We start from the raw sequence: 12,983 nt of genomic DNA, 5'->3' as shown, positions 1-12,983 counted from the left end.
ACAAAACAAACGTGACGCTATATAAGACGAATGCTGACAGGCAACTACACATAGACAAGAACCCACAAAACCAAAAGGGAAATGGCAACCTAAATAGGATCCCCAATCAGAGACAACGATAAACAGCTGCCTCTGATTGGGAACCAATTCAGGCCACCATAGACCTACAATATGCCTAGACTTACAAACACCCCTAGACATACAAAAACCCTAGACAATACAAAAACACGCATACCCACCCTCGTCACACCCTGACCTGACCAAAATAATACAGAAAACATAGATAACTAAGGTCAGGGCGTGACAATTTCCCAAAAGTCAGACTTTTCCCAGTCTGACTTTTCTAAATTCACCAAATATTGTGCGTTTATATTCTTGAGACTTGCCCAGAGAGAATTGTTGATATTATACAACATTACGTTTTCTTTTTAATAAAAAAATGCATTTCACATACGTATTTACTATTTTACAGATAGAAAGAGGAAAAAAATATTTATCCACAATCTGAGTTAAGTCTGGTCCAGGAGTGTTTTAACAAAATTACATCAAAATATTTAGGATAACTTAATCCAGTGTCCCGATGTTACAGATTTTGTTTTTTCCATTTATGTTTTGAGGTTGGACTTGCGGCACGTATAGCTCGTTAGCACGTTGGACACACCATTTGGTGTCACCTCGTTAGTCAGTATGTGCTGCACCTGTGCTGGTTTCCATCTCGTTAGTGGGAAGGTGTTTCACCTGTGCTGGCCCAGGTGCTACTTAAGAGTGTCTGGCCCAGTGTTCCAGTTGTCTTGAGAGATGTGGAAGGTCAACACTATTATTTGGCTTTCCCTATTTGAATTCTAGAAAGACAATCCTTCATCTGATCTTCCCTGTTTTCATTTTTCTCCACTTTTTGGTTTGTTTCCTGTTAAGTTTGGTGGGGGGTTTTCTTTTGTTTCCTCTTCTTAGGCAAATTTAGTGGCCGCTAATGGTCAGTGGTGTGTATTCATGGATGCTAAGGGAAACCAGGCTTCCCCCCAAAAATCACCAAGAAAAAACAACAAAATAACTTTTTTTCTCACTCTGTTTCATAATTTTACTTCAATTCGCAAGAGGCTGAATGTATCTCACAGGAGAAGGCATCCGAGCAAGCGAAACAGTGGCCCTTTGTCTCTCTACGTGTAGGCCATATATCTGATGCTGTCTGGTACAAATGAGTTTGACATTGTTGCCGCTCGTAGCATTGAATGCAAGGGAAACCAAGAAGCATTTGGGCTCCCTTGACAAAAAAGTATACAAAATTAGCCAATCAGCTTTGAGCTAAACTGAGCGTGCTCAACTGTGAATGGTCCTGGACACCAAAAAAAGTGTCAAGGGAAGCCAGCTTGGATTTGGCGTCTCTCCTATCAAATCGCATTGAGAGCATACGAGAGCACCAGCTGTTCTGGATGACTGTGTGATAACGCTCTCGGTAGCCGACGTGAGCAAGACCTTTAAACAGGTCAACATTCACAAAGCCGCGGGGCCAGATGGATTACCAGGACGTGTGCTCAAAGCATGCTCGGACCAACTGGCAAGTCTCTTCACTGACATTTTCAACCTCTCCCTGACTGAGTCTGTAATACTTACATGTTTCAGGCATACCACCATAGTCCTTGTGCCCAAGGAAACGAAGGTCACCTGCCTAAATTATTACCGCCTCGTATCACGCAGACCGGTAGCCAGGAAGTGCTTTGAAAGGCTGGTCATGGCTCACATCAACAGCATCCTCCCAGATACCCTAGACCTACTCCAATTCGCATACCGCCCCAACAGATCCACAGATGACGCAATCTCAATCGCACTCCACACTGCCCTTTCCCACATGGACAAAAGGAACACCTATGTGAGACTCCTGTTCATTGACTACAGCTCAGGGTTCAACACCATAGTAACCACAAAGCTCATCACTGAGCTAAGGACCCAGGGACTAAATACCTCCCTCTGCAACTGGATCCTGGACTTCCTGATGGGCCGCCCCCAAGTGGTAAGGGTAGGCAACAACACACCTGCCACGGTGATCCTCAACAAAGGGTCCTTCAGGGGTGTGAACTTAGTCCCCTCCTGTACTCCCTGGTGTGGCCAAACACAATCATTAAGTTTGCTGACGACACAACAGTGGTAGGCCTGATCACCGACAACGATGAGACAGCCTATAGGGAGGTCAGAGAACTGGCAGTATGGTCCCTCAATGTCAGCAAGACAAAGGAGCTGATCGTGGACTACAGGAAAAGGCCCTCATTAACATCGACAGGGCTGTAGTGGAGCGGGTCGAGAGTTTCAAGTTCCTTGCTGTCCACATCACCAACAAACTATCATGGTCCAAACACACCAAGACAGTCGTGATGAGGGCACAACAAAACCTTTTCCCCCTCAGGAGACTGAAAAGATTTGGGATCGGTCCCCAGTTCCTAAAAAAGTTCTACAGCTCCACCGTCAAGAGCATCCTGACCGGTTGCATCACCGCCTGGTACGGCAACGCTCGGCATCTGACTGTAAGGCGCTACAGAGGGTGCGTACAGCCCAGTACATCACTGGGGCCAAGCTTCCTGCCATCCAGGACCTATATAATAGGCGGTGTCCGAGGAAAGCCCATAAAATTGTCAGACTCCAGTCACTCAAGTCATAGACTGTTTTCTCTGCTACCGCACGGCAAGCGGTACCAGAGCGCCGAGTCTAGGACCAAAAGGCTCGGACCAAAAGGCTCCTTAACAGCTACCCCCAAGCCATAAGACTGCTGAACAATTAATAAAATGGCCACTGGACTATTAAATTGACCCCCCCCCCCCCCAAATTTGTTTTGTACTCTGCTGCTACTCGCTGTTTATTATCTATGCATAGTCACATCACCCCTACCTACATGTACAAACTACCTCAACTAACCTGTACCCCCACACACTGACTCGGTACCGGTAACCCCTCATTATTGTTATGTTATTGTTACTTTTTATAATTTTTTTATTTTATTTTTTACTTTAGTTTATTTGGTAAATATTTTCTTAGCTCTTCTTGAACTGCACTGTTGGTTAACGGCTTGTAAGTAAGCATTTCACGGTAAGGTCTACACTTTGTATTCGGCGCATGTGACAAATAAAGTTTGATTTGATTTTGATACGTCATTGACAGAAACAACTTGAATTGTTGCATCTCGTTGTGTTGTCCTCTGGTGTCTGGCTAGCTAGCTAGATAAAATTGTCCCTTTCCTAAATTAGCCATGGATGGAGATATGGATTTGGACTTGTGGTTTTACTTAATTCTCCGTTCTGGCCAATGATTACAGTATAAYGGCGAATTCTGCTCCAACCATTAATTCATACATTGTTGCGCCCCTGGCCTGAGAGAATGGAAGTTCAATATGTAGCTAGATGTAAAATGATAATGTTAACTAGCTAACGTTGCCCATGAAAGGAAGTTAGGCTAGCGAGCCAGCATTTTAGCCAGGTAGCCTAGAACAAAAAATAAAAGCGTTTACTGTATGACAGAGTGATAGACAGTTTCGTCAACATGAAAGAGAGGAGGATGGCATTGGCATTTCTCTACAAGTACGGCGAGTCAACATGTTTTCAACTTGTGCGTGTATGCACGCACACACCCACACACAAATCAGAACCATGGACAGCCACATCATATTTAGCTTACATTGATTGGAGTAAATTGTTTATGGAGTCTTTTAGTTGTCAATGTATTAATTAGACTAAGCAGAGTTGATTTGATTCTGTTGAAGTTGAATTGGTGCTGGATTAGTGGAGGCAGCCCCTGTTTCTTTGTGACTTGCGGTCACGCTCTGTGGTTCTAAATCAATAGTTGTTTAGTGGTCCGAAAATGTTGGAAACATTAACTTGCTTCACCATGCTACTGTTCATGTAACTGTCTGTTATATGCAATATGCTTTGTGGACTTCACCAGACAGAGGTTGCTATCCAATTTTGTGATAAAACAAAGGTGTGGTTGAATTTATCCTGCCACTGTGACTTCTTATTGTCTCAGCGTTTAGGCCTATATATCACGGTCTAAAGGCATATGACTTAACAGGTTATAGAGCAAACAATGCAATTATCACAACACAGGTTGTAATATGGGTTTTAGGGGGGGGGGGGCTTGGCTACCCAAGTGATTTTCCCCAAGCACTGATACTGCTCATGGTGGGTGTCTTTTAGGTTCCAGTGGTTGTTGCTAGGCAACTTTCAGGGGGGGGGGGGGGGCGGCATCCCATATTGGGGTGTGGTGCATGGCTTTAAATAACATGTTTGACAGACAGTTCAGATCCAAAAGATCTAGAGTTATCAAGTTAGAACAATTCAGAGCAATAAGTGCGATAACAACAAACCATAACATCCTGATAAGAAGTTCTGATAGACGATTTAAATATGCTGGACAATGGTTAAAACAAATGACTAAACGGCAAGAGAAAATTACCCAAAACAAGTCAGTGAACTTTTGTCCAGATGTGTCCAATATTGTGTAGTACCTCCAGTTCTGAATGCGATATCCGAGAACAAAGTTAGTAAATAGAGCGGACAGGATTACTGAGGGAACTGAGGGAAATCCTGATGCATTATCTCTGACATACCAATGTTACATAATGACTGCATCAAGCATGYTAGGGTTTCAAAAGTACTGCATGTTCTCTGGGTCCTGAAACATAGAACAGGTCATTTTTGGCAGACACCCTGGGCCCCGACCCTTCCCATCGAAGGAACTCACAAATGGCACGCGGAAAGGGCGGAGGTTGGTTATCAGTCCAAAAATACAATTAAACTCTCCATTCCATAAATGGAAATTTGGGGTACAAACTTCAGAAAGTAGTATAAGGCCACTGGGCTGAAAGGACAGGCACAAGAAGGCCCCTTACATACCCATAGACATGGATAATTTATTTTTAAAGACATCCAATATCATACAGACCATCTATTTGGCTTTTTTCTTACGACCAGTCACCTGAGCCACAACAGCCTCGACACTCTTGAACTTCCTGTAGTAGAAGTGGTCAGCATGGAGGTGGAGTAGACAGCTGGTTTTAGACTGGTCCAATGTTCTCTTCGACCTGGACACTGGAACTTCCTGTGAATGTCACATGAGACAGTAGTCACTAGAGATAGACATGATCAAAATGACAAAATAGGAAGCTAGTCAAAACCATTCAGGAAGAACATTAGTTRTTTCATTTTACGGCAGTTTGCATTCTCACTCCACCACAAATGTGTGGTTATTCACCAATAACGCACATCCTGTTGGGTAAATCTAAGGTTTGTGGTTAAAATCCAATTTTCATCCTTTCTAGCATGACCACATAGACAGAGTGTGACCTCAGGGCCAGTCACCTGTGGGAAAGTGTCTGAGGGAGGGTGAACAGGATCGGCAGGATGGAAAGTTCCTCAGGGAAAAACATCTGCTCGATACATTTTATAGCTAATCTCAAAATAAAGGATATTCTGTATGTTTACAAACAAGTGGCTATAAATAAATAACTATACATGATGTTCTGTACATGTTCAATTGTCCCTGTATCCATTGTTGATCAAGATGTAGGGACCACAAACCAATTAGCCTCACGCCTCAGAGACAATGGCCTGCCTGCCTACAATAGATTGAGGAAATACGTGGAGCTGGCACGCAAAGCCATGCAGGCTGTTTATTGAATCAGTTTACAGGGTAGCTTATTATGGCGCTAAAGAACAATATATATACTCATCAAAAATATAAACGCAACTTGCAACAATTTCTAAGATGTTACTGAGTTAACGTTCATATGAGGAAGTCAGTCAATTGAAATAAATGAATCCTAATCTATGGATTTCACATGACTGGGAATAAAGATTTGCATCTGTTGGTCACACATACAGTACCTTAAAAGAAATGGGCCTCACAACGGGCCTCAGGATCTCATCACGGTAGTTCTGTGCATTCAAATTGCCATCGATAAAATACAATTGTGTTCATTGGTCATAGTTTATGCCTGCCCATACCATAACCCCACTGTCACCCTGTGGCACTCTGTTCACAATGTTGACATCATTAAACCGCATGCCCACAGGATGCTGTACATGGACGCCGTGTCTGCAGTAGTGAGGCCGGTAGGACGTACTGCCAAATTCTCTAAAACAACGTTTTCAGTTGCTTATGGTAGAGAAATTAACATTAAAATCTCTGGCAACAGCACTGATGGACATTCATGCAGTCAGCATCCCAATTGCATGCTCCCTCAACTTGAGACATTTGTGGCATTGTGTTGTATGACATAACTGAACATTTTAGAGTGGCATTTTATGGTGCACCTGTGTAATGATCATGATGTTTAATCAGTACCTGTCAGGTGGATTGATTATCTTGGCAAAGGAGAAATGCTCACTAACAGGGATATAAACACATTTGTACACAACATTTGAGGGAAATAAGCTTTTTGTGTGTATGGAACATTTCTGGGATCTTTTATTTCAGCTCATGATACATGGAACCAACACTTCACATGTTGCATTTTATATTTTTGTTCACTGTATGATCTTCAATAGATACTATATCTGTAGATCGTCTACAGAGGAAAAAGAGGCAAATCAATACTACAAATCAAATATTTTCTCTCATCTTTTATTTACACACCTTTTTCTCATGAATTCTGTCAAACATTTTGTTGGTTAGTTCTGGTTATCAAAGGGTTCGGAAGCCAATTACAATTATGGTTTCACAGATGAGAAAATGCTAAGCAAGATTGAGGACAAAAACTGAAATTAGGACAGGGAAGTGTTTCTTTTCAGGTGTGTGTGTGTGTGTGTGTGTGTGTGTGTGTGTGTGTGTGTGTGTGTGTGTGTGTGTGTGGTTGTGTGTGTGTGTGTGTGTGGTGTGTGTGTGTGTGTGTGTGTGTGTGTTGTGTGTGTGGTGTGTGTGTGTGTGTGTGTGTGTGTGTGTGTGTGTGTGTGTGTGTGTGTGTGTGTGTGTATATATATATATATACACTGCTCAAAAAAATAAAGGGAACACTAAAATAACACATCCTAGATCTGAATGAATGAAATATTTTATTAAATACTTTTTTCTTTACATAGTTGAATGTGCTGACAACAAAATCACACAAAAATTATCAATGGAAATCAAATTTATCAACCATGGAGGTCTGGATTTGGAGTCACACTCAAAATTAAAATGGAAAACCACACTACAGGCTGATCCAACTTTGATGTAATGTCCTTAAAACAAGTCAAAATGAGGCTCAGTAGTGTGTGTGGCCTCCACGTGCCTGTATGACCTCCCTACAACGCCTGGGCATGCTCCTGATGAGGTGGCGGATGGTCTCCTGAGGCATCTCTCCCGAACCTGGACTAAAGCATCCGCCAACTCCTGGACAGTCTGTGGTGCAACGTGGCGTTGGTGGATGGAGCGAGACATGATGTCCCAGATGTGCTCAATTGGATTCAGGTCTGGGGAACGGGCGGGCCAGTCCATAGCATCAATGCCTTCCTCTTGCAGGAACTGCTGACACACTCCAGCCACATGAGGTCTAGCATTGTCTTGCATTAGAGGAACCCAGGGCCAAACGCACCAGCATATGGTCTCACAAGGGGTCTGAGGATCTCATCTCGGTACCTAATGGCAGTCAGGCTACCTCTAGCGAGCACATGGAGGGCTGTGCGGCCCCCAAAGAAATGCCACCCACACCATGACTGACCCACCGCCAAACCGGTCATGCTGGAGGATGTTGCAGGCAGCAGAACGTTCTCCACGGCGTCTCCAGACTCACGTCTGTCACGTGCTCAGTGTGAACGCCTCCCCACGTCTCCTGATGTACTGGCCTGTCTCCTGGTAGCGCCTCCATTGCTCTGGACACTACGCTGACAGACACAGCAAACCTTCTTGCCACAGCTCGCATTGATGTGCCATCCTGGATGAGCTGCACTACCTGAGCCACTTGTGTGGGTTGTAGACTCCGTCTCATGCTACCACTAGAGTGAAAGCACCGCCAGCATTCAAAAGTGACCAAAACATCAGCCAGGAAGCATAGGAACTGAGAAGTGGTCTGGTGGTCAACACCTGCAGAACCACTCCTTTATTGGGGGTGTCTTGCTAATTGCCTATAATTTCCACCTGTTGTCTATTCCATTTGCACAACAGCATGTGAAATTTATTGTCAATCAGTGTTGCTTCCTAAGTGGACAGTTTGATTTCACAGAAGTGTGATTGACTTGGAGTTACATTGTGTTGTTTAAGTGTTCCCTTTATTTTATATAWGATATAAGATGTATATATATAAGATAAGATGTCTGGTCTGAACTACCTGATTGGGTCTGAGGCTTTGGGCAAGGCGCCGCAGACGTTCTGCACCACAGAACCCGTCACGACTGCTTCCCATGGGAGGAGCATCTATATGTGGATAAACACACACACATATGTAAACACACACTGGAAAAGCACACGCATAGTGTCCTCAGCAAATATTCAAACCCCTTGAATTTTTCAAATTTTGTTGTTACAGCCCGAAATGTAAAAGGGAGTCAATTTAGATTTTTGTGTCACTGGCCTACACACAATATCCCATAATGTCAAAGTGGTATATTATCATTCTTTTTTTAATATAAAAAAATAGAAGCTAAAATGTCTTGAGTCAATAGGAATTCAACCCTAAAAACATAATTCCACTTTGACATTATGGGGTATTGTGTGTAGGCAAGTGATCAAAATACTAAATTTTATYTATTTTAAATTCAGGATGTAACACAAAATGTGGAAAAAGTCAAGAGGTGTGAATACTTTCTGAAGGGACTGTATTTTCAAGCATAGTGGTGGCTGCATCATGTTATGGGTATGCTTGAAATCATTAAGGACTGGGAAGTTTTTCAGGATAAAAAATAAACAGAATGGTGCTCGGCACATGCAAAAGGGAAACCTGGTTCAGTCTGCTCTCCACCAGACACTGGGAGATGAATGCACCTTTCAGCAGGACAATAACCAAAAACACAAGGCCAAATCTACACTGGAGTTGCATACCAAGAAGACAGGGAATGTTTCTGAGTGGACAAGTTACAGTTTTGAATTAAATCTGCTTGAAAATCTATGGCAAGACTTGAAAATGGTTGTCTAGCAACGATCAACAACCAATTTGACAGAGCTTGAAGAATTTTTTAAATAATAATGGGCAAATGTTGTACAATCCAGGTCTGTAAAAAGGTGATTCTATATATTTCTGTATTTCCTTTAAAAAAAAAAATCWAATTAAAAGGTTTACACTGTCATTATGGGGTATTGTGTTTAGATGGGTGAGAAAAAAAAAATGTAATCCATTTTGAATTCAGGCTGTAACACAACAAAATGTGGAATAAGTCAAGGGGTATGAAAACTTTCTAAAGGCACTGTACGTTAACATATACTAACTACTGTCTAAACACATGAACACATGCACAAATACACAGTAACAAGATGGTGCCGGAGGGGAGGGCTGCCGTCTTATCGGCTCTTAACCAACCATGCTATTTGTTTWGTTTTTTGTGTTGTACTTGTCCTCTTGCTCAGTTGTGCACCTGGGCCTCTGTTCTGTGAAGGGAGTAGTACACAGCGTTGTATGAGATCTTCAGTTTCTGTGCAAATTTCTCGAAAGGAAATGCCTTCATTTCTCGAAACAAGAATAGACTGAGTTTCAAAAGAAAGTTATTTGTATCTGGCCATTTTGAGCCTGTCATCGAACCCACAAATGCTGATGCTCCAGATACTCAACTAGTCCAAAGAAGGCCAGTTTTATTGCTTCTTTAATCATCACAACAGTTTTCAGCTGTGCTAACATAATTGMAAAAGGGTTTTCTAATGATCAATTAGCCTTTTAAAATGATAAACTTGGATTAGCTAACACAACGTGACATTGGAACACAGGAGTGATGGTTGGCCTCTGTACGCCTATCTAGATATTCCATTAAAAATCAGCCGTTTCCAGCAACAATAGTCACTTACAACATTAACAATGTCTACACTGTTTTCTGATCAATTTGATGTTAATTTAATGAACAAAAAAACATGCTTTTCTATCAAAACAAGGACATTTCTAAGTGACCCCAAACTTTTGAACGGTAGTTTATATGAATGCAGCTGACAATGTATTAAAGCCATTGGATGCAGTTTATCATAGCACACTATGCTTTATTAGAGGCGTCAGGTTCAGTTCACATCACTGCATTCTGTATCAGAAAGTAGGCTGGCCCTCCATGAGGTCTCGTCGATTGATACATTGCACAATTTTTGTTTCTAAAGCCCTCTTACACAAACTTCCACCGGACCTTACTTCACTGTGAACCTACAGACGTACGAGCTACCTTACCCGGTTTCAGTGATGGTTAACTCTGTAGATCCCTTCAATCTCCACTGAGTTAGGTAAATCTGCTTTAGTATTTTTGCACCTCACTTGTGTAATAATCTCATACTCTATAAAATTGGATGTTTTGGTAAGGAAAACTTTGAAAACGGAATATCATATGAGACGTATTTGAACTTGGAGGACGAAATCCTGAACAAAACACACTAAATACATAACATTTTAAGAAAATCATTGCTTTTCCAGCAATACCTTTGTTACAGCCTGAATTTAAAATGGATTAAATTCAGCTTTTCTTGTCACTGGTCTACACACAATACTCCAWAATGTCAAAGGGGATTATTTTTTATAAATTAATTAAAAATGAAAAGCTGAAATGTCTTGGGTCAATAAGTATTCCACCCCTTTGTTATGGCAAGCCTAAATGCGTTCAGCAGGAAAAATGTGCTTAATAAGTCATAAATTGCATGGACTCACTGTGTGCAATAATAGTGTTTAACATGATGTTTGAATGACTACCTCATCTCTGTACCTGTAAGCATACAATTATCTGTAAGGTCCCTCAGTCGAGCAGTGAATTTCAAACACAGATTCAACCACAAAGACAAGGGAGGTTTTCCAATGCCTTGCTAAGAAGGGCACCTGTTGGTAGATGGGTAAAAAACAAACAGACATTRCATATCCCTTTGAGCATGGTGAAGGTATTAATTGCACTTTGGATGGTGTATCAATACACCCAGTCACTACAAAGATATATGTGTCATTCCTCACGCAGTTGCCGAAGACGAAGGAAACCACTCAGGGATTTTGCCATGAGGCCAATCGGGACTTTAAAACAGTTACAGAGTTTAATGGCTGTGATAGGAGAAAACTAAGGATGGATCAACAACATTGTAGTTACTYCACAATACTAACCTAATTGACAGAGTGAAAAGAAGGAAGTCTGCACAGAATAAAAATATTCCAAAACATGCAACAAGACACTAAAGTAATACTGCAAAAAATGTGGCAAAACAATACATTTTGGGCMTGAATACAAAGTGTTATGTTAGCGGAAAATCCAATATAACACATTACTGAGTACCACTCTCCATATTTTTAAGCATAGTTGTGGCTACATCATGTTATGGGTATGCTTGTAATCACAAAGGACTGGGGAGTTTTTCAGGATAAAAAAAATTGAATGRAGCTAAGCACAGGCCAAATCCTAGAGGAAAGCCTGGTTCAGTCTGCTTTCCATGAGACACTGGGAGATTAATTCACCTTTCAGCAGGACAATAACATAAAGCACAAGGCCAAATCTACACTGGAGTTGCTTACCAAGAAGACAGTGAATGTTCCTTAGTGGCCGAGTTACAGTTTGGACTTAAATCTACTTGAAAATCTATCCCAAGATGTGAACATGGTTGTCTAGCAATGATCAACAACCAATTTGACAGAGCTATAAGAATTTTGAAAAGAATAATGGGCAAATGTTGCACAATCCAGGTGTGGAAAACTCTTAGAGACTTTCCCAGGAAGACTCACAGCTGTAATGCTGCTATTTCTACAAAGTATTGACTCAGGGGTGTTAATACTACTGTCAATTTGATATTTCAATTTCAATTTKATATTTCTGTATTACATTTTCAATTTTTAGCTAACATTTCTAAAAACATGTTTTCACTTTGTCATTCTAGGGTACTGTGTGTAGATGGCTAAGAAAATAAATCTATGTAATCCATTTTGAGTCAGGCTGTAACACAACTACATTTGGAATAAGTCAAGGGGTATGAATACTTTCTGAAGGCACTCTGAAAGTATTCAGATCCCTYAACATTTTCTACATGTTGTTTCGTTACAGCCTTATTCTAAAATTGATTATATAGTTTCCCCCCCTCAGCGATCTACACACAATACCCCATAACGGCAAAGCAAAAACAGGTTTGTAGAAGTTTTTGCAAATGTATAAAWTWWWWAAAAAGTTCATATCACATTTACATAAGTATTCAGACCCTTTACTGAGTACTTTGTTTAAGTAGCTTTGGCAGTGATTACAGCCTTCTWGGGTATGACACTACAAGCTTGGCACACCTGTATTTAGGGAGTTTCTGCCATTCTTCTCTGCAGATCCTCTCAAGCTCTGTCAGGTTGGATGGGGAGCGTTACTGCACAGCTATTTTCAGGTCTCTCCAGAGATGTTCGATCAGGTTCAACACCGGGCTCTGGCTGGGTCGCTCAAGGACATTCAGAGACCTGTCCCGAAACTACTCCTGTGTTGTCTTGGCTGTGTGCTAAGGGTCGTTGTCCTGTTGGAAGGTGAACCTTCACACCAGTCTGAGGTCCTGAGCACTCTGAAGCATGTTTTCATTAAGGATCTCTCTGTACCTTGCTCCATTCATCTTTCCCTCGATCCTGACTAGTCTCCCAGTCCCTGCCGCTGAAAARCATCCCCACAGCATGATGCTACCACCACCATGCTTCACTGTAGGGATGGTGCCAGGTTTCCTCCAGAAGTGATACTTGGCATTCAGGCCAAAGAGTTCAATCTTGGATTCATCAGACCAGAGAATATTCCTTTAGGTGCCTTTTGGCAAACTAAAGKCTTGAATTGGTGGAGTGTTGCAGAGATGGTTGTCCTTCTGGAAGGTTCTCCCATCTCCACAGAGGAAATCTGGAGCTCGGTCAGAGTGAC

The 12,983-nt window shown here is 41.8% G+C and overlaps 1 protein-coding gene across 1 annotated transcript in view; it reads right to left on the bottom strand.

Moving 5' to 3' along the window:
• Window positions 1-12,983, bottom strand: part of si:ch1073-396h14.1 (disintegrin and metalloproteinase domain-containing protein 10) — a 68,766-nt gene that overhangs the window by 44,077 nt on the left and 11,706 nt on the right. Inside the window, 2 exon segments of the mRNA XM_023971803.2 lie at window positions 4,960-5,082; window positions 8,288-8,373. Coding sequence (XP_023827571.2) covers window positions 4,960-5,082; window positions 8,288-8,373 — 209 coding nt within the window.

Source organism: Salvelinus sp. IW2-2015, linkage group LG26 (genome assembly GCF_002910315.2).
Source record: "Salvelinus sp. IW2-2015 linkage group LG26, ASM291031v2, whole genome shotgun sequence".
Lineage (NCBI taxonomy): Eukaryota > Metazoa > Chordata > Actinopteri > Salmoniformes > Salmonidae > Salvelinus > Salvelinus sp. IW2-2015.
This window is presented reverse-complemented; position numbering and strand designations above follow the sequence as displayed.